At 34.8% G+C, this 24062-nt stretch overlaps 1 protein-coding gene across 42 annotated transcripts in view; it reads right to left on the minus strand.

Moving 5' to 3' along the window:
- Window positions 1-24062, minus strand: part of celf2 (cugbp, Elav-like family member 2) — a 439402-nt gene that overhangs the window by 138648 nt on the left and 276692 nt on the right. For 17 of the 42 annotated variants that reach the window (NM_001442956.1, XM_087246184.2, NM_001442950.1 and 14 more), the window contains 1 exon segment: window positions 9898-10111. The exons of the other annotated variants lie outside the window; for them this stretch is intronic. In NM_001442956.1, coding sequence (NP_001429885.1) covers window positions 9898-10016 — 119 coding nt within the window. In that variant the 5' untranslated portion in view covers window positions 10017-10111. 42 annotated transcript variants of the gene reach the window in all.

Below are 24062 nucleotides of genomic sequence, written 5' to 3' on the forward strand. Positions count from 1 at the left end.
TCATGGGAAACACTCATGCTTAATGCCTATATACACACACAAATGATGGGGAAGAAGAGGATGTTGTGCCTCGCATTCTGCAGTCTGACTCTATAAAATATAAAATAAATAAGAAAAAAACGATCTGGAGATATGCTGCTTGAATTAGGAACCATAAAAAAAAAACGCAAAGCCTTGCAGTTTATGCTTTTAAATTGTCCATGGTAATTAGACAACAAAATATTCAGCCAAAAGCTTCTGAACAAAACAAAAAAAATCCATAATGGGCCAAGCTTGTCCTTAAAGACTGTGCGCAATGAAGGATTTGAGCTGTCATTAAAAAGCAGTTGCATGGAATTAAAGTGCGATAACCAGCAACAAATAGCCAAATTAAAGCCGCAGAAAAGAGTTTCGAGAAACTGCGATGAACAAAACACGTGTTATGGTCTGTTATGACCTGTAGCCAGCAATGTGCTTGCATTTGCATGCATTCAAGGGAGGTGTTTGTGCATGCAAGGATGCACAATCAATATTTCCTTCTACTGTAACATTCATGAGAAAAACAGAAGACGAAACTAACCCCAGAGCCAGATCCTTAGAGACGGTTTAGATATAGACCGAGAGTTCTGTAATGATTTTACACAAATTATTATAATGTGCAAACTGATCCGGTGGGGTCAACTTTCCCTCAAAGAAACAAAGTTGTAAACAACGCCTCCAGCTTGGACAGTTCAGCAGAGGTGATTCATAAGATACCACATAAATACAGTAGATAATATATAACAATTCTGACGTTAATGCATTATATAATCAATATATGTAGGCCTAAACTCACAAACACACTGCCCACGCACCTAAAATATAAAAAAACACTTTAGACCAAATCACTTTTAGGACAAAAAGAAAAAAAAGAAATGCATTGTGACTTCTGGACGGCTTTACAAAACATCCCGCCTTTCTCGCACAAAGCGATATCTACTACCTTGAGCAAATATACCATTACATAATGGATTGTGCAATAAAGAAGCAATTTACGAATGCTCGGCATTGCTGTTCCGCATGTTATGGAGATGATGAATTCACCAAATGGGCTTCTATTTGGAGAAAAAAAAAAAAGAATTCAGCAGTAAACCCAAAGAGAGCCAGGCTTAGATGAAAGAAATAGGGGTGAGCGCTCAGGGAAGACTGCGAACACACAATACTAACCAAGAATCTTATTTGCTTGCGTACTGTATGATGTCAAATAGACATTTCTAAAGAATAGTTTTTGCTTCAAAGGTACATTTCCATACATCAATTTATACGAAACACTTTATTTTTAAGCTTTTTAACAGGATTGGTTCACCCAAAAGAGGAAAATGTGGTTACTACAGTAATTGCTCATCCTCATGTTCAATCCTGTAAGGCACATGATGCTTTAGAAGACATCCCAGCCTGATCTTACGAGAAATTGTAAGTATTTTTAGTGGATAATTCAAGTTCAGTCACACGAAAATGTACAATTTTAAAAAGCAGACGTGGCATCCAACCCCACCTCTAAACCCAACTGTCATTAGGTAATGAGCAAATCCTACTAAATTGTATGAATTAGATTGTACAAATTTATACAAATTAGCCACTAAATCTGAAAGTTACAAATTGCCATGAGATTGCGTTGAACATCCAATAGCTCTCTGTCCATACACAACAACAGTCACGAGACATTCAAAGTCAAGAAATAGAATTACAAATATTGTCAAAATGTTTTATTTGACTTCGCTGGTTGAACTGTAATCATACGAAGCTTCAAAAACACATTTAAAACTGTAAAAAGAACTTTTTTAAATTGGGTCCTCCACATAAGATCAGGGTGTGTGTTTACTACAGGCAATACAACCCTGGCGTTTTGCACTTCTGACTCTATTGGCAATTCGACATACTGATAAATGCACACCCTCACTTGTTATGTGAGAAAATATACAAACATAGTCATATTTACAGATTTACCCTTGCATAAAAAGTGTTCTTGGATCTTTGTATGATAACAGTTGGACCACTGAAGTCACATGGAATGTTTTGGCAATGTTTCTGGTTCCTTATCTAGTCTTCTAGTTTTAGATTTCATCTAAAATCTTTTAATTTGTGTTCTGATAAAGAACAAATGTCTCAGGGTTTTGGAGCGACATGAGAGTGAATAATTAATAATAGAATTTTCCGTTTCGGGTGAACTAATTCTTTAAGTGCTTTGCTATACTTTTCAAATATACTCAAGGCCACCAACTCGATGTTCAGTGATGGGAAGTTCAGATCATTTTACTGACTCAAAATAAATGAATCATTCATTTTGTTCAATTTGCCAAAATAACATTAAAATGTTATGAGTTGCCTCCAAACACATCTACTACTACTAAGAAAGAGAAGACAACTCTTTGTTGTTTACCTGGTATTTTTTCTATGATTTAGCCTGATCACCTCATCTGGCATGTCTTTAAATTTGAGTTGTTCATTCACCTGACACTGACAGTTTCAAATATGCTTAACCAATGCGTAAGATCAGAGCTTTTTCAGGCACTAAATGCGTATGATTGGTTTCTGTCTTTCACATGATGAATGAAGGACTCAAACCAAAACCTCGAGAGATTAACAGATTACATCTATTTCCGGCTCTGACTGCATATGATTGGCTTCTGTATTTCACATGATGAACGATCAACTCAAACAGAGGACTCGAGAAATGAACGGATCAAATCTTTTTCTAGCTCTGACTGCATATGATTGGGTTCTGTCTTTCACGTGATGAACGAACGACTCAAACTAAAACCTCGAGAGATTAGCGGATCAAATCTTTTTTCGGCTCTAACTGCATTTGATTGGCTTCTGTCTTTTCCGTGATGAAACTCAAAAACCTGATAGAGGACTCGAGAGATGAACTAATCTTTTCCTCAATCTGAACAAATGTGCGATTGCGCAAATGAACGAATCACTCACTGAAAAGACCCATTGTTTTCACATTAAAGATTCGTTCAAAATTAACAAATTATTCTGGAACGACCCATCACTATGGATGTTTGTAAACCTGACCTGACTGACATTGATGAGGGAAATCAATGTTTTTCCATTTCAGAACTCACTTTTCTGTAGTGAAAACACAGCGAATGGTTCTGTTTGACTCCGACATTCTTTACTTCTAGAGGGGCAACAGGGAAAGAAGTGATTTCTCAGGACAGCTGTTTTACTGATATCTGGGAGGTGGTAAAGACAATTTGCGTGTGGTAAAATTGGAGGCTCAAGCAGTTCAGGACAAGAACTCAGGCCACAGACCTTCGTGTCGCCCCCTGAACATCCTTCAATCTTTCTGCCTTCCTCTTCTATGTCCTTCTCTCGGGGTTAAGAAGTCTGATGAAAGCACTTAAGGGCTGATATAATTCTCTCTCACAGAAGATAATGGAATTTAGCCACAAGACGTCTTTCATATGAGTTCCCCTCATCTCTCGTCTCCTCTATCTCTCTCTCAACACTCTCAGGTCAAAGGTTTCCTTGTTCTTCCTCCTGCAGTTGTTATTGTTACCCTTTTACCTCTTCCTGTACCTTTCTTGTCATTTTTTTGGCTTTCCCTAACCTTCTCCTTAGAGACTTAACTTGATTTTTTTGCCACCAACCTGCTGAATGCATTACTATTTCCCTTTATTATTAAGAAGAGACAGAGATAGATATATAGAAAGAAAGAGCAGTGTTTTAAATCACAGAAGGCCAATGGAAACACACACACACACACACACACACACACACACACACACACACACACACACACACACACACACACACACACACACACACACACACAACAAACCCTTCATTTTATTCACCAAACCACACACAGTGTTCAGACAATTCTGAATCATCAGTCACCATACCTTCATATTACATATCTGCAGGTTCGAAAGTGATTCATATCATGATAACCTCCAGCAAATAGTTTATTATTTTAGCATAAATGCTCTGGGCTGAGCTTCTTGCATTCTAGTTATGCCTCATTTTGTTGGGGTCCTTGTTCTTTGTGTTCTGCTCCTCTCTCTCTCTCTCTCTCTCTCTCTCTCTTTCTCACACCTTCTCTCTCTCTCTGTACGTCTCTCCCCCTTGGGTCTGGACCCAGCTGGCCTATAACACGTATTGATTGACCACGTAGGAGGAGAGCAAGGAGACAAGAGAAAGAGAGAGAGAAAGCAAGGCCCGGCAGGCTGCAATGCACAGATATAAAAATAGTACACCAGGAGTTCAGAGAGAGAGAAAGAGAAAGCGATGGGGGCAGGGAAGGTAGATTTGTGAGGGATAAGACGAAGGAGAATACGTTAAAGATGGCAGATATGGGGCGGGAAAAAAGACGGCACATATTAAGGGTGGTCTTATAAAAAATTGAAGAAGCGTAGTGGCTGCAAAGGGAGGTGTTGGCGAGCTCCCTTGGGAAACTCCAAATGACAAATGTAGTCCTTGTCCTTTGCTGGTCTCAATGGTATCTTTGTAGGACGGAGATTTTGAAAGGAAGCCTGCCATAACTTCCCAAACTGCAGACATCCCTTATAGCACAAAAGATTCAAAATATGCCTCAATCTAGGTGCTTATACATAAAATTCAATGCATTTTCCAATAGAGATGGCAAAACTTCAAAAACACCATGCAAATGATAATTATTAACTTGTAAAAGAAAGATAAATTGGATTAGCGAATGTTTGTTTCTCTGTAGTTTAAAGTAGCTGGTGCATTTTTCTTAAATATGACAAACCATTAACGTTTTAAAATCACTCACCAGAAATTTAATTGCTATTTAATTGCTATTTAATTGTGTTAAACAGACATTTTTGGCTAAAACAAGGCTAGGTTTGGGCTGTCAGTGAAGATATAAACGTCTAACGATAGTCCAAGAATAGACTAGTTATCAAATAGACACACTTCACATTTGTTCTATTCCTATGTATTTGATTACTAGCCTATTTTTGGACAAACATTTTATGCTATTAGACTTTCAATGGCCAAATTAAGCCTTGGTTCAGTCAAGAGGTCCATGTTTAGACATCTATTAGACGTCTATTAAAATTCTTCTAAACACACACACTTACAAAATGCTTGCTGCGGTAGAGCAACAACAAAATTACATAAATTCATTTTCATAAACTTCAATAATTTTTAGCTAAATTGAAATTCAGCACCTCATGATTTAATAGTGTCCCTAAGCATGCAAGAATCTTAGGTTGGTTGGTAGAAGTGATATTATAAAACATGTGTAATTGATTGGTTGTACTTTAGGTTTATACAAAACATCTGCCAACTTTTTTAGATTTGAGTCACAATTTCAAAGTCCAGCCATATTTGAAACATTTACAATATGCATATTATACACTCACCAGGCCACTTTATTAGGTACACCTCTCCAACTGCTTGCAGGCGCAAATTTCTAATCAGCCAAACACATGGCAGCAACTCAATGCATTTAGGCATGTAAACATGGTCAAGATGATCTGCTGCATCAGAATGGAAAAGAAAGGTGATTTAAGTGACTTTGAACGTGGCATGGTTGTTGTTGCCTGACAGGCTGGTCTGAGTATTTCAGAAAATGCTGATCTACTGGGATTTTTATGCAAAACCATCTCTAGGGTTTCCAGAGAATGGTCAGAAAAAAAGAAAAAATATCCAGTGAGCGGCAGTTCTGTGGGTGCAAATTCCTTGTTGATGCCAGAGGTCAGAGGAGAATGGCAAGGCTGGTTCCAGCTGATAGAAAGGCAACAGTAACTCAAATAACCACTCGCTACAACCAAGGTATGACAACATGTTAAACCTTGATGTGGATGGGCTACAGCAGCAGAAGACTACACCGGGTGTGGGGGAAATTTTCTTGGCTCACTTTGGGCCCATTAGTAATAATTGAGTATCATGTCAAAGTCACAGCCAACCTGAGAATTGTTGCTGACCATGTCCATGCCTTTGCGACCACACTGTACCCATCTTCTGATAGTTACTTCCTGCAGGATAGCGCGTCATGTCAAAGTGCAAATCATCTCAAAGTGGTTTCTTGAACATGAAGATTAGTTCACTGTACTCAAATGACCTCCACAGTCACCAGAACTCAATCCAATAGAGCATTTTTGGGATGCTTTGGAACAGGAGATTCACATCATAGATGTTCAGCTGACAAATCTGCAGCCACTGTGTGATGCTATCATGTCAACATGGAGGAAAATCTCTGAGAAATATTTCCACTACCTTGTTGAACCTGTGCCACGAAGGTTTAAGGCAGCTCTGAAGGCAAAAGAGGGTCCAACCCGATGCTAGTAAGGTGTACCTAATAAAGTGGCCGGTGAATGTATATCAGTTGAGTAAATGCAGCCAAGTTTGTAGTGCTTGATATCGGTAAACAACTAAAGTTGCTCCCACATGTAAATAATATATGACAGTCTTTCTAACTGACAACAATTCTAAAAAATACAAACAAAAAAAAATCTCTACCTTCTGATGCATTTATATTGTTGCACACTGTTGCCAGGCCTAACATATAGCCGTGTGCATGCAGACGGACAGACGGGCTGTCAGCGGTCTGTCAGAGGAGTCTGTTTGGGCTCATGAATATTTGATTAACTCATGGATTATGTAAAGCAGTGAGTGTGCTCATTTGGGTGAGAGCACACACAGTATACACATTCTCTCAGTTATGGTCCGTTGGATATTAGAGATCCTAGATAAGCACACACAGACACGTGTGCACTGATGATCTAATGAATATGTCATTTTTGGCTATCTCAGATAAACCTTAATTCATTCATTTTCAGTGAAGAACACTATGAGAACTGTGTGGAGCTCTGATAATATGCATATGTGGAATCTGTGGATCCGGTTAAAGCTTTGAAATTCGGTGTATTGAAATATTTGGACTTTAGCAGTTAGACTGCATGCCATTTGGCTACTTTGTGGTCAACAGAAGAGTGAATTTGTACAAGTGTTGACTTTCTTGAGTCCACTAACTATTTGAACTGTCAACATGTTTTTAACTATCAATCTGAATAATAACACAGGTGGTTTAAAGCCACATTTGACAGTAACTCTATTACCCCCTCGAGGATTGTGGTTTGCTAGAGAGTGCATATGTGTAAGCCTGTCACTGTAATCTGGGATCACTAGCTTGTATAATCTACTACATTAACTCGACCCCTGTTGTTTATATTACAACCATGCCAACCAGTTGTAATGCTATTATGACATCACAGGACATCATATCAGCATATTGCACTGCACGGCAGCCTAAACTCCCCCATGCTACTGTTCTGTCATATTGATCTACAACAGAATCTGCCACCTAAATCATAAATCACCCAGCATTCAAATTAAAGTCCCATTTCTGCCTCTCGCTATCCCAGAACGCCAGTCTCAGAGTGATTCCTGCCCAGTGCAGTGAACCTTACTGGTTTAATTGAACAGGTCTTGGGTAGCGAAATTGGAGTTTAAATAAATTTGCCATTTCTCACCAAGTCCTACATTCATTAAGGAGGCTTTTTCTCCTTTCTTTTTTTTCTCAACCCACCCCCCCAATCCTTTGTTTCAACATCCCTCCCCCTTTCCCCTCATTAAAGCGGGACCCTGAGAGTGCTGGTCACTGCTTCTCATTTATTTTCATTTGAAACTCGCGCAGCTCCACTGAGCCACAGCTCGACGGTGGGCACCTAGGGACAGGTCATTCTCTCATAGTACAAAAAAAACCCACCCCAAAAAAAACCCATTTCTTAAACACACTTGCAAACATATCTCAGAATTCACATTGACAGAAGCTCTTCACCACAGTCACACACAGACACGACCGCCATCGCCTTGTTTTACCGCAATGAAAGGTTTTCCAAGCCACTAATTGCAGAGTGCAGACTCCAATGTTTGTAGCAGAAAGTCGGCAGTGCTGTATGAGTGGTTTTAGGAAGAAAGCATAAGCTTTTATGATACACCGTGAAGCGCAAACTGACCCGGTGTCATCCATGATTGCTTAACCCTTCAACTTCCACATTCAGCCTTTAAAAAAGCATTTAAATAGCTCTGTCAGCTAAAGTTCTCAAAAGAACACTCCTACAGGCTGTGCTAGATAATCTAGCTGCCTACACTTCTGGCCATCATGAATGAACATTTGAAGATGCCTATGGTGACTAAAAATGCTGTCGAAGCAGGCAGCCCATCAGCTTTTTGTCCAAAAATGATGTCTAGGCAAGAAGTTTATCAGTTTTTTTCTGAGAAATTATGTCTAGGTAGGCAGTTCTCTAGGCATAAAACAGTGATGTTCTATCTGATGGCTAGGTAGACAGCCCACATAAGTAGCATCACAACATATACATTTAAAAGATCTTCATTATCAATAATATTACCATCAATTGTAAATAAAGTAACTGCATTTCTAGATATCATTGGACACTCAGCACCAGAGAGATTAAAGCATAAATCGATGGGGCTCCTCAACAAATGAAGCATTGCATCAGTTGCCAGGGGCACATGCAATAGATTTATTTACAGTCCCGGCATGTGTGGTTTTCCCATGTATGTAGCCCTTCCTGTGGCACCCATAAATCATTTTCGTGTCCAATAACGGCAACTGTTATCAAGGCCATAGATTTAGCTCTATCTGAGTTGGGATTTGATTGCTAACATATGGTTAGATTCCTCTAATGAGCCTGCCTATACACACACTTGGGCATCTCTTGTACTGCACACTTCCATTTGACATTTCTCTATTGGAGGAGGCTGAGTTACGGCCAAGGTGCATGTGTGTAAGTGTATGTGTGTTACAGCAGAAGACCTGACCGCAGTCATTGGAGAGATTCATGTTCCTCTGGGGCTATTTTAAAAGCCATTGAGCACAAGCACAATGAATGAGTAAAAGGCCATAAATCTACTCTTTAAACCAACATGGACGCCTCTCTGGCCCAACTAATGCCCTCACACCCCATTACACTCCGCACATTAAACGCCTGCGTTATTAACCGCCCGTAACCCCGGGATAAAAACCAACCCGACACGGCCTGATTAGCACCCTTCTCCACTTTAAAAAAATGTCTAGAGACAGAGAGAAGAGAGAGGTAGAAAACACGCCACAAAGTGAGTGGCAGCCTCATTGTCGGGGCGTCCCATTGTTGAGAACGCTTTCAGCGCTACCCTCCCTCCATCTCTCCATCCCTCTCCAGACCCCTCCACCCCTCCAAATCCAATCGTCAGAGAGGCGTGCAAACAAAAGCAGACATCTTTCTAGCGGCGGGACGGGGCTTAACCCCTCCAGCTTGTCCCTCTCTTTGTTTAATGCGATTATTACATCCAAACAAACTCTGAATTTACATCTTCGCAAGTGTGTTTACACACTTAAATGTAGGCAAATTTACTCGCTCACTTTGTGGGACACATTAATACAGATTAAGACGGCAACTGCAATAAGTAAGAACAGTGATTTGCATGAACAGTTTTATTATCAGGAATGAATCTCTTTTCCATGCGTGCACACACACACACACACACATGCGATATCGTGTGCATGCACGCTCATCTTCAAACACTTCTCTATAGCTGTATCAACTCTTCAGCCTTTCGAGAGGCTAAAATTGAACAGCGGGGAAGAGAAACTAGAGAGGGAAACGTTGCAAGCTGCACAATTTAATGGTCGGCATGACAAGTGCAGGTGGTACGGCACAGGCAGGGTCCCGCAATTTGACAAAACCACAACTGCATACACGCACAGCTCAAACGGCCTACAAGCGGCATGTCAATGAACCGCGCCAACAAATCTGCAGGGCTTCCATCAACCAAACATTCCTGTAACGACTCGTCGCATGCCTGCAGCTATGAGCGACAAACCTTTCAGAGCTAGTGTGTGTGTGCGTGTGTGTGTAAGCATGCATGTCTTTGTGTGCTGTCCAGGGACAGCTTTACCTCAGCAGCAGTTCCTCTGTGCTCCTCATGGAGACAGCGCTGTTCGCGGTGGATGGGTATCGCATGCTGTCCACACACACACTCGGCACAAAGCCCAGCTCAGACGAGTGCTCCAACATCGCCGTTACTCCGAACGCAAGCACGCACTACACACGCACACAATCCTTGTGCTTTCAGTTGTGGTGGGTGTACGCTGGCCCTTTCTCTAGCGTCTGAATCCCCTCTCTCTCTCTGTCTCTCTCTCGCAGTAACACTCCCACCCATCCAGCCCTCACCAGCTCCCTCCTCCTTCCCCTTGTCCCTCCCTCCTCCTGTCTGATTCACTGGGCTGTGATAACCCTTTCTGACAGCTCATGTTGTTTTTGGGCCAGAGCTAGTGCTGTTAGCCTGGTGCTGGCTAGAATTGGGAAGCCCGCTGTTGTCCAGGATGCCCAACACCCCTGAGGACAGCTCATATCTCCATATATCCATACGAAAATAATGAATGAAGAAGCACAGTTTGAACACCTTCAAGAACTAGCCTGGACTCTATGGCTGTTAACTCAAAAGATTTGAAAATGTGAGAAATGTGATATCTGTGTGTCTCTAAACAGACTAAAACAATTATCATTATTTCTTGTTAATTAAATGCTGATGAATTGAAAGGTAGGGGAAACAACCGAGTTGAATAAATCAAGAAGTTTAATAAAGGGGGTCATAAACTTCCCTTGTTGCTCCTGTGATTACTGTGAAGCAGTACTATACATAGACAACTATATGTGAAATAAAATAAGCAATAGTTGTGTGGTGTGACATTACTGGTGTAATCAATATAGTCAGCCACTTTTAGGGACAGTTTATACAATGTTTTCAGTTTCATACCAACTTGCATTGAGCCTATTTGTTTACACAACAACATTGCCACCATTATCACTTTTCATCTAAACCAGATATGCCGAAAGTAGTGCCCGCGGGCCAAAGTTGGCCCATTGTAACCTTTGATTCAGTCCACTGTCCCATCTGAGAAGAGGGTGAGAGCTAAATACCTTTTAAGGAGATCATAATTTCTAATTTGGCCTTTTTCTGTTTGTTTGTTTTATTGCAGAGCTTTAAAAAAAGCATGTTTCAATTAAATGTTGTAAATTAATCTGATTTTTTAAAAAATGTTAATAATATCATTCGACAGATAGAAGACTATGCAGAAGACATCGGTGAGCAAATCAATGCAAAAACTCATGTAACTCCATTCAGTTATGAATGAGATTGTTTTTGTTTTCACTGTAATAAGTTTATTATAAAAAAAACCAATTTCACACATGCATAGTAGGTGTTTAGGGCACAGTAGATTAAAGGCAAGCACAATCAAAAATACAATGGTAGTAGTACTTATGGGACACTACCTGTCAAAAAGTTTGATGGATTGTAGCCCCGCCCCCTAAGGCGGGACTTCCGGTCTAAGCCCCGCCCCTTTTATATAAACTTTATACTTCCGGTAATTAGATTCTTATCGGTTTTATATAAAATAATAATTCCGGTAATTAGATTCTTATCAAACTAATTAAATTAGATTTCCGGTAATTAGATTTTTATCAGACTAATTAAATTAATAGGCTATTTCCAGGTAATGAAAATATTGGTAATTAAATTATAATCAAACTGAAATAAAATTAATATAATAATAATAACGGTAATTAAATTACTGTTATTAGAACCATTATTTAATACTTTTAATTATTACAGTAATTTATATTTATTATATTACATCAAATTATATTATATTATATTAAGTTGTATAAAATTAATATTTTATTAAATAATATTATGTATTGTATTATATTATATCATATTAAGTTATATTAAATCATTATTTTATTAACTTATATTATAATTATATTATATTATGTTATATTTTTATATTATATTTTATATCATATTAAGTTATATTAAATCATTATTTTATTAACTTATATTATAATTATATTATATTATATTACTATATTATATTATTATAATATTGATATTTATATTAAATTTAATTAAGTTATATTATATACCATGATTATTCTATTATACTATATCATTACATTATTATATTATATCATTACATTATTATATTATATTATATTTTATTATATTATATTATATTATATTACATTATATTATATTATATTATATTATATTATATTATATTATATTATATTATATTATAATTAATCAACTATTAACATAAACATTTCTTTATGTTCATACCGATGTTTCCTCTGTGTGTCAGTCTGGGCCTGAGCGTGTGAGTGATGATAAGGAAAACTTTGAATAACATCCCGTCAACTGCTTGTGAAAGATAGATTTATATCAGATGTAGAATATGTATATCTGATTGTATGTGGTGGGTGTCTCCCACTAAATACTATATGTTGTTAGGTGATTAGAAAGTGTGCTGATATCTATATATCCACATGCACTCAACTGTATGCATATGTATGTGTGTGTGTGTGTGTGTGTGTGCGTGTGTGTGCGTGTGTGTGCGTGTGTCTGTGTGTGTGTGTGTGTGTGTGTGTGTGTGTGTGTGTGTGTGTGTGTGTGTGTGTGTGTGTCTGTCTGTCTGTGTGTGTGTGTGTGTGTGTGTGTGTGTGTGTGTGTGTGTGTGTGTATACGTGTGCATGCGCTCGAGCGAACTTGGGTCTGGCTTTGTATGTTTGAATACATGACACAGTATTTACTAAATATGTTCATTAATAGGTTATGTTGTTTTTTACATTATTACTACATTAATACATATTTAAAGACACACAAACTTTTTAATGTATCTTTGTCTGACTATTAAATTTAAATATGTTTACAATATTTCTTGTCGGCTTAGCACCTTTATTAATCCGCGGTCGCCACAGCGGAATGAGCCGTCAACTTATCCAGCAAGTTTTTACGCAGCTGAGCCCCTTCCAACCGCAACCTCTGGGAATCTGGCAATCTCTGGGAAAATGTTTATAATATTAATCCAGTAAATAACAAATCTTAATCTTTATTGACAATAAATTGTCACACCTTTTAAAACAACGTTATCTAAAATGTAATATTCTAAAATGTTGAAAAACACAGATGTAAATTCAAGTTGTCTTTATAATTAATGAAAACTTTTATTATGAAAAACAGTTTAAAATGAAAGTTTTTCCTTTGAGTAACATGTTTTCAATTTATTTACATGCATGACCTGTAATTTATGGCACACATTGTAATACAGTTAATCCAAAGCCTAATGTTTTGAGCACTGGTCATCACTGGTGTTGGTTTAAAAAATCAACATAAAATATTTACTAAAAAGGACTTATCAGTCTTTAGACATTATTGTTATTTCTGTTTCAAAAGATAAATAAAATGTAATTTTATTACAATAAATTGTAGTAATTGCATTACTAGACAACTTAGTTACTGAATTTTAAATTTAAACTGTTTTTATTTCATTGCAAATACTTGATCATATAAAGAGAAATATGTATATTATTCAGAATAATGGGAAAACGCTGATAATTATTTTAAGAAGAAAAATTGGCTCTCAGTTTATCTAAAAACAGTACAGCTCCAGTCCTTAGTTAAATCTACTTAATGTTTTATAGTAAAATTTTCTAGTTTAACTACTGATTCCACCATTTATATGTTCATACAACAGTGTCAAATCTAGTAAATCTACAAATTTGTCAAAATTAGTCCAGTTTACAAGTAGTTCTTGAAAGTAGACTGATTACTTTTTTACAGGGTAAATGATGCTTTTCTTCTACCAATAGATTTAATCAAGATTATTGTCACTACACACAATTTGTTGGGAGTGTATATACTTCTTTAAACAATGTTTTTTTATTGGCACACATTTTCAAATTTTCAAACTAAAATCTAGCATAATGTTTTTCACTCTGAATATAAAAACATTATCTGTGCATTTTTTTCTTGGAAAAGTGATGTTTAAAATACTATTCATTAAACTTACTGCATGACTGGAGTTTAATATTACAAACCAATAGCATTGACCTAATTCAAGCTTTTGATTTTCCACTCTGTAGCAGTTTTTCAACACAAAACGTTTTATGCATGTGTTAAAAATCTGTAATTTTACACAACTGTTTGTATGTAACATAGCATACATGTTTATTAAAACTGTCAGTTTTCAAAAGTTACTTAAAGTTGTCCACTTTCTTCAGGAGTTTTTAGGAACCACGATGTTTCATTTGGGGGAAAGAAAAAAAGTGTTGTTTTGAAGTACATTGGTTACAACAATATGGTGTTAAGGTTAGAATTTGGGGTTTCATCCAGACGGCTGGGGCTCAACTCATGATTTAAGAATATTTTTTAACCTCTAAAGTGTCCCAAGTAACATTAATAACAACACTTAGCCACAATTATTTGTATTCTAGTTGAATGTTACACTCAATACTGTCAGCAATGCACAATAATAACAAAGAGTAAACACTTTTTTATTTTAAGAATACTTTGCAGTAAACTTTAATCCATAAATAAGTTTATTTTTCAACCTTCTAATGCAGAATGTTTTTGAAACATTAAATTATGTTTTTACCACCACTGTCATCATACCAAATTAAATGACCTAATTCAAGTAACCAGTGCTGTAGTTTTTAACTCAATGTCTTTGCAAACTTTTTTTGCATATGTGTTAAAAGTCTAATTTTACACAACTCTCATAGCATCTGTCACGATGCATACAGTAAAAGTCACAATATCCATTTCTACTGGCAATTTTCTTTAGTTCTCTCATTCTTCACAGTATATATTTATTTTTCACAAGAAGTATGACTCTACAAAGGCAAGGCAAGGCAAGGCAAGTTTATTTATATAGTACATTTCATACATAGTGTCAATTCAAAGTGCTTTATATAAACAGGAATAAAAGAGACATGTTTAAGAAAGATAAAAACAATAATAAAAAATATTTAAAAAATGATAAAAACAGATCAAATGTGTTAAAACAAGTTATAAAAGAATGAAAAAGAAGAGAAAAACATAATACTGTGATCTGTCAATAGTGCGATCTGTCTACAAAACTAAATGAATATTTGCCACTAAAACTGCATTAATATCTTTTTGCAACAGTGTCTAATGTACTGTGTATTAGAAATGTTTTCTTTTGAACTGTCATGAAAGTTTGAGATGTAAATTTTTTGGTTTTAAACCAGACACAACCAACAATATCATGTATACCTTTTGTTCATTCTCTTTTTCAAATGAAAGAGAAATTATGAAATTGAACGTCAGTGCATCTTTAAAACTAAATTGGGCGAAAATTTTAAGGTTGTCTTTCTAAACTGACTACAAACCCGTTATACATGAGAACTGTGTGTTATTGGGTTGTTTTAAACGTTAACCAACTTTAATAAATGATCTACAGTTTATACCTTTATGCTTTAGACAAGTAACCAATCCTTCACACACTATGCAACATTCTAATTTTCTAAATATTTAAATATACATTTGGCATAAATACAGGGCTTTAATCAGTTTCAACAATGTTTCTATGATTTGTTTCACACCATCATGTTTTCCACCTAGCTCAATTTTTAACTTTTTTACAGGAAAGGCATAGACACTTGAGTTGATAAACTTTTATTTCAAGTAAATATACACTGAAATAGAGTAGTACATAATGAACAAACATGGATTGCATTACCATAATAAAGACAAATTAACTAAGAAAAAAAAATACATATATACTGTCATACATTGAAGAAAAAACAGGGTACACCACCAGAACAATAAAGACATTACTGAATATTACCAAACAACAAAGAAATGCTGCTAAAAGCATTCTGTCATGTTCTAGTATGTGGCTGGTCATAACTTACACAGTCTCAGCAATATTTGTTATTTTGTTTTCTGAAACCAGTGACACACAAATATCTGCTATATATGTTGACATACATAGAACCTGCCTTACCCCCATCTCATCACTCAATTCAGTCAGCACTTCCAGAATTTTTGTATTGGTTGCACAGACAGCACCATTGCTATGAAAACACAGGTGTGTCAAATGATTTATCGTATCGGCCCATGAGTTTAAGGTCCCTCTCACAACGTCCATTTCTCTTGAGATTTTTCACACGTTTGCCATTTCCTGTACAATCATGTTTAGAATCACACACATCATTAATGATCTTCTCCAGAAGAAAAACCCTATGGTCCCTATAATGCTGTTTAAACATGTTGTCACAATAGACCTTATTTGACAATCAAAAACAGGATTGCACTCGTACTCGGGCCTTTCATGCGCATTACCGTCAGTATTTTGAGAACAATAGCAATCAACCACCTTTGCATGGTGGCTGTCAGAAAAAAAATCTGAAAATATTTTTAAGAAAACGTTTTTTCTTTAATCACAATACAAAGTTTGTCCCATAATCTGTTTAGATCATATAAAGTAGTACCTTAAAGATGCGGCCTGTGTCCTTAAACAGCGATAGTTCAGCCCTAATAGTTCAGTGCAAACAAGACCAAAGTAGGGGCGGTGGTCCTCAAAGATAGTACCTTTTTATGTCTTTAATCTTCTTTTTACTCCTGATCAATTGGTTCTTGTAGAAAGCTTTAGGATCAGTGACTGTAGCCAGAAGCATTACCTCTTGGTTGCTGGAAGTAATAATGGGCCGCTTTATCTACGCATTCAAACAGGCCCGCCTTCACTCACGGGGCGGTACTATGAACATCTGCTATGGTGTCATAAAACTCATGATAGTTGACATCTTGTCTTTTATTTAAGACATAGGCGTGATGATGTAGGGATACCTATTTTAAAAATAAAAATACAGAGTCATACCGTAAATATATTCACAATGAAAGATTTTAGAGAACTAATATTATAGATTTTTTACATTTCATGGAAGTTTTAGGTTGACAAAATATAATGCACAGCTGAAGTCATCTCAAAACTCATTGCCAAAATGGACAATACAATTCATTTGAATGTTTTAAGCAAATATGTACAGTCTTTTCAACATTATTCTGCAGTTTGAATTGTTCAATACAATTGTTTATTTGGATTCCTATTAGGGCTCAAAGCAGTCACATATTTAACTGAAATTTGCATCTTTCATGATAGTGTTCTTTTTCAAAGAATGATTGAGAAGAAATAGGATTACATCCATACTTGCATATTCATTTTGAATTTAAGTGAAACATACTTGTAAGAAAATACAATTAAATTTATGAAATATCCCATATTCCATAACTTATTACAATGCCTTTGAGGTCAAGAAAGAGATCAAGTTTAGGACCCATTACCTCATATTTGGTTATTAGATAAAAGTTATTTTAAAAAGTCAAGTTTGGTTAAAAACCTAGGCTTTCTTAAATTTGTTCTGTTAAAACATAAAGAAATTTAAAAAATCAAGTTATGCATTATACGTTCTGAGATATATAAACATACACTTTACCATCAGATAATCTACGAATAACAATATTCACCAATTTTATACAAAGGGTACCAAAACCGTTTGCTTATGTTTGTTGCAGAGTAGCAATAAGATGTTTTTTTGTTTTATTTTTATGTTATGTGATACTAAATCTATTTTCTGGCCTATAATTTTAGTGATATACTTATGATAAAGTTGAAATAAAAAAGCTAATACATTTAGTTAAACATCATGTGCTTGACATTTTGGTAAATAGTTAAAGCTTCTGATTGTACTAATTTAATATTTAGCATTTTGAAAGGTAAATATGTGTCAGGGTATGTAAAGCTGACACCTCTAACTTGTTTGGTTGAGATTTGTGGAATGTTTCCACAAATTAAAATATTAAAGTGTTTTTCTTATTCACTATTCTGCAACTTTGATGCAACATTGTAACAGTGTTAGAAATATACAAAAGTACATGTCATGCTGTTTTGTAAAAACAGACAGTCATATCAGTAAAGAACTACACTTCCTGAGACAAACATTTTGTTTTGCTGTAAATGTAAAATTTTTTAATGTATCGGTCAGGATGTAAGCATACAACTTACATATAACTGACTTTTTGTACAACAATCTTTCGATGAACATGTTTACATTATATTGTGACATTTTTAGAGTGGTATTTGAAATAGTTACAATATCACAGATGTAAAGTACTCGAACAATGTTTGAACAATGTTAGCTGATTGCTGTACTTAAGTACTACTTTTATGATTTGTACCCTACTTGAGTACAGTTAAAATTAATGTTTACTTTTACTTCATTACTTTTTTAAAAACTGTATTTTTTTTTACAACTTTCAATTTTATTTATTCTCAAAAAAAAAGTTCCTCACTCCTAACAAAACGACAAAGCTGCTTAAATTAATGTTATTTACTTTGTAATTGACATTCATTTCAATATTCCATCAAACTGGTCAGACATGCTCTTCGATTGTTTAGAAGTCATGTCCTGTCACATTGAGCTCTACAATACACATCAACCCCAGTAAGTCTGCTATCAGTACACTTCTGTTAAGCAGTTCATAAGAAAATATACATTCAGTCCATTGTCTGTGTACACATCCACATAATTTTATTTAGATGCCGCACAGAAATAAACTTAAACCTCACTTAAGTATATTTAAACTTATACAAACAGAAAGCGTTTAGTTATTCGTCCTACAGTATGCTTGGTCATTGTTTTACGCGTACAATTTTATTACAGTACGTGTTCTAAGTACATTTGGTTAGTAGTTATTTTGACACCCTTTGATTAATTGGGCACATTATTTTTCTACATAATGTTATAGACACATGTACTAAGACAGAGAATAAATTTGTTTGAGTCGACTTAACTGAAATGAACTGCGAACATGTCAAATCTTTATAAAAGACAGTAATCTTATAATAACACAAATTTAACTGCTTACTGCAGTGAGAAAAATATTAAAATGAAATCACAAAAACATAAAAAGTATACATGCAGCTAGACAAAGAGCCTGTATAATTCAATGTAATTAATTATTTGCTATCTTGAAATGCCATATTTTGAAATATTAAATTTGGTATATTTGAATTGTAAATAATTTGTACTACAGCATATTCTCTTGGGTATTTAATGTACTTTTATGGGCTATATTTGATTAGCAACAAGTATACTTTGACCATATGACTGTGTAAGTTCATTACATGGTTGAATAATGTTTGAAGCTTTTGTTATTTTTATTACAATTATTTTATAATTTTTTAATAATGTTTATAATTTTTATTAAATTATAAACATTTTCAAAATCCACAGGTATTCTAAAACTGCACTTATTCTGAGAAAAAATGCTCAGCGGTTACTTCAGTTGTTTTCTAAATTGGTTTCTACAAATTGCATGACATGTTTTCAATAACACACTATCCCTTGTGGTAACTGCTTTGTGTACTACTAGTTAACCAAGGCTACACTAGCTGTACTCTTGCAAGTTTCAAGACACTAGAGTACTATGGACACTGTATCACTAAAAATTATAAGGCTAAATTGTTTAGAAAATCAGACCTGCGGTGCAAATGTTGAAGCATTGAGCATGCAGCACCGACAGTTCTCATATGGATGGTTTAAGTGGAGACATAAATGCATCATTTCATTGCATCATTTCCAGCACAAACTATTTATCTACTACAAGTATAAGTGAACTACTACTATTCTTATAAGTTGACAGGATGTATGAATAAAAATGTTATAGTTAGCTACTTGTGTGCTTAATGTTAACTGCTGTCACACTTTAAATTATACTTTTACAGTATACTCTATACTAAAAAGAATACAGTCAACATGGAAATATTGACAGTATTCAGGTCTTTTGTCTAGCTGCATGTATACTTTTTATGTTTTTGTGATTTCATTTTAATATTTTTCTCATGTAAAAAATCTATAATATTAGTTCTCTAAAATCTTTCATTGTGAATATATTTACGGTATGACTCTGTATTTTTAATTTTAAAATAGGTATCCCTACATCATCACGCCTATGTCTTAAATAAAAGACAAGAAGTCAACTATCACGAGTTTTATGACACCATGGCAGATGTTCATAGTACCGCCCTGTGAGTGAAGGCGGGCCTGTTTGAAAGTGTAGATAAAGCACCCATTATTACTTCTATCTACCAAGGAGTAATGCTTCTGGCTACAGTCACTGATCCTAAAGCTCTCTACAAGAACCAATTGATCAGGAGTAAAAAGAAGATTAAAGACATAAAAAGGTACTATCTTTGAGGACCACAGCCCCTACTTTGGTCTTGTTTGCAATGAAGTATTAGGGCTGAACTATCGCTGTTTAAGGACACAGGCCGCATCTTTAAGGTACTACTTTATATGATCTACACAGATTATGGGACAAACTTTGTATTGTGATTAAAGAAAAAACTTTTTCTTAAAAATATTTTCAGATTTTTTTCTGACAGCCACCATGCAAAGATGGTTGATTGCTATTGTTCTGAAAATACTGACGGTAATGCGCATGAAAGACCCGAGTACGAGTGCAACCCTGTTTTTGATTGTCAAATAAGGTCTATTGTGGACAACATGTTTAAACAGCATTATAGGGACCATTTGGTTTTTCTTCTGGAGAAGATCATTAATGATGCGTGTGATTCTAAACATGATTGTACAGGAAATGGCAAACGTGTGAAAAATCTCAAGAGAAATGGACGTTGTGAGAGGGACCTTAAACTCATGGGTCGATACGATAAATCAATTGACACACCTGTGTTTTCATAGAAATGGTGCTGTCTGTGCAACCAATACAAAAATTCTGGAGGTGCTGACTGAATTGAGTGATGAGCTGGGGGTAAGGCAGCTTCTATGTATGTCAACATATATAACAGATATTTGTGTGTCACTGGTTTCAAAAAACAAAATAACAAATATTGCTGAGATTGTGTAAGTTATGACCAGCCACATACTAGAACATGACAGAATGCTTTTAGCAGCATTTCTTTGTTATTTGGTAATATTCAGTAATGTCTTTATTGTTCTGGTGGTGTACCCTGTTTTTTCTTCAATGTATGACAGTATATATGTATTTTTTTCTTAGTTAATTTGTCTTTATTATGGTAATGCAATCCATGTTTGTTCATTATGTACTACTCTATTTCAGTGTATATTTACTTGAAATAAAAGTTTATCAACTCAAGTGTCTATGCCTTTCCTGTAAAAAAGTTAAAAATTGAGCTAGGTGGAAAACATGATGGTGTGAAACAAATCATAGAAACATTGTCGAAACTGATTAAAGCCCTGTATTTATGCCAAATGTATATTTAAATATTTAGAAAATTAGAATGTTGCATAGTGTGTCAATGATTGGTTACTTGTCTAAAGCATAAAGGTATAAACTGTAGATCATTTATTAAAGTTGGTTAACGTTTAAAACAACCCAATAACACACAGTTCTCATGTATAACGGGTTTGTAGTCAGTTTAGAAAGACAACCTTAAAATTTCGTCCCATTTGGTTTTAAAGATGCACTGACGTACAATTTCATAATTTCTCTTTCATTTGAAAAAGAGAATGAACAAAAGGTATACATGATATTGTTGGTTGTGTCTAGTTTAAAACCAAAAACATTTACATCTCAAACTTTCATGACAGTTCAAAAGAAAACATTTTTAATACACAGTACATTAGATACTGTTGCAAAAAGATGTTAATGCAGATTTAGTGGTAAATATTCATTTAGTTTTGTAGACAGATCGCACTATTGACGGATCACAGTATTATGTTTTTCTCTTCTTTTCATTCTTTTATAACTTGTTTTATCACATTTGATCTGTTTTTATCATTTTTTATATTTTTTTATTATTTGTTTTTTATTTTTCTTAAACATGTCTCTTTTATTCCTGTTTATATAAAGTGATTTGAATTGCCACTATGTATGAAATGTACTGTATGAATAAACTTGCCTTGCCTTGCCTTGCCTTGCCTTTGTAGAGTCATACTTGTCGTGAAAAATAAATATATACTGTGAAGAATGAGGGAACTAAAGAAAATTGGCAGTAGAAATGGATATTGTGACTTTTACTGTGTGCATCGTGACAGATGCTATGAGAGTTGTGTAAAATTAGACTTTTAACACATATGCAAAAAAAGTTTGCAAAGACATTGAGTTAAAAACTACAGCACTGGTTACTTGAATTAGGTCATTTAATTTGGTATGATGACAGTGGTGGTAAAAACATAATTTAATGTTTCAAAACATTCTGTATCAGAAGGTATATAAAATAAACTTATTTATGGATTAAAGTTTACTGCAAAATATTCTTAAAATAAAAAAGTGTTTACTCTTTGTTATTATTGTGCTTTGCTGACAGTATTGAGTGTATCATTCAACTAGAATACAAATAATTGTGTCCAAGTGTTTTTATTAATGTTTCTTGGGACACTTTAGAGGTTAAAAAATATTCTTAAATCATGAGTTGAGCCCCAGCCGTCTGGATGAAACCCCAAATTCTAACCTTTACACCATATTAGTGTAACCAATGTACTTCAAAACATCACTTTTTTTTCTTTCCCCCAAATGAAACATCGTTGTTTCTAAAAACTCCTGAAGAAAGGGAACAACGTTAAGTAACTTTTGAAAACTGACAGTTTTAAAAACATGTATGCTTTGTTACATACAAACAGTTGCACAAAATTACAGATTTTTAACACATGCATAAAACATTTTGTGTTGAAAAACTGCTACACAGTAGAAAACCAAAAGCTTGAATTAGGTCAATGCTATTGCTTTGTAAAAATAAAGCTCCAGTCATGCAGTAAGTTTAATGAATAGTGTTTTAAACATCACTTTTCCAAGTGAAATGCACAGATAATGTTTTTATATTCAGAGTGGAAAACATTCAGGTAGATTTTAGATTGATAATTTAAAAATGTGTTTGCCAATAAAAAACATTGTTTAAAGAAACATAAACACTCCCAACAAATTGTGTGTGGTGACAATAATCTTGGTTAAGTCTATTGGTATAAGAAAAGCATCATTTACCCTGTAAAAAAGTAATCAGTCTACTTTCAAGAACTACTTGTAAACTTGACTAATTTTGACAAATTTGTAAACTTACTAGATTTGACACTATTGTATGAACATATAAATGGAGGATTCAGTAGTTAAACTAGAAAATTTTACTATAAAACATTAAGTAGATTTAACTAAGGGCTGGAGCTGTACTGTTTTTAGATAAACTGAGAGCCAATTTTTCTTCTTAAAATAAATATCAGTGTTATTCCATTATTCTGAATAATATACACATTTCTCTTTATATGATCAATTATTTGCAATGAATTATAAACAGTTTGAATTTAAAATTCAGTAACTAAGTTGTCTAGTAATGCAATTACTACAATTTATTGTTATAAAATTACATTTTATTTATCTTTTGAAACAGAAATAACAATAATGTATAAAGACTGATAAGTCCTTTTTAGTAAATATTTTATACTGATTTTTTAAATCAACACCAGTGATGACCAGTGCTCAAAACATTAGGCTTTGGATTAACTGTATTACAATGTGTGCCATAAATTACAGGTCATGCATGTAAACAAATTGAAAACATGTTAGTCAAAGGAAAAACTTTCATTTTAAATGGTTTTTCATAATAAAAGTTTTCATTAATTATAAAGACAACTTGAATTTACATCTGTGTTTTTCAACATTTTAGAATATTAAATTTTAGATAACGTTGTTTTAAAAGGTGTGACAATTTATTGTCAATAGAGATTAAGATTTGTTATTTACTGGATTAATATTGTAAACATTTTCCCAGAGATTGGTTGTGGCTGGAAGGGGATCCGCTGCGTAAAAACTTGCTGGATAAGTTGACGGCTCATTCCGCTGTGGCGACCGCGGATTAATAAAGGTGCTAAGCCGACAAGAAATATTGTAAACATATTTAAATTTAATAGTCAGACAAAGATACATTAAAAAGTTTGTGTGTCTTTAAATATGTATTAATGTAGTAATAATGTAAAAAACAACATAACCTATTAATGAACATATTTAGTAAATACTGTGTCATGTATTCAAACATACAAAGCCAGACCCAAGTTCGCTCGAGCGCATGCACACGTATACACACACACACACACACACACACACACACACAGACAGACAGACACACAAACACACACACACACACACACACACACACACACACACACACACACACACACACGCACACACACGCGCACACACACACAGACACACACATACATATG

This window comes from Danio rerio, chromosome 4 (genome assembly GCF_052040795.2).
Source record: "Danio rerio strain M-AB ecotype USA chromosome 4, GRCz13ab, whole genome shotgun sequence".
NCBI lineage: Eukaryota > Metazoa > Chordata > Actinopteri > Cypriniformes > Danionidae > Danio > Danio rerio.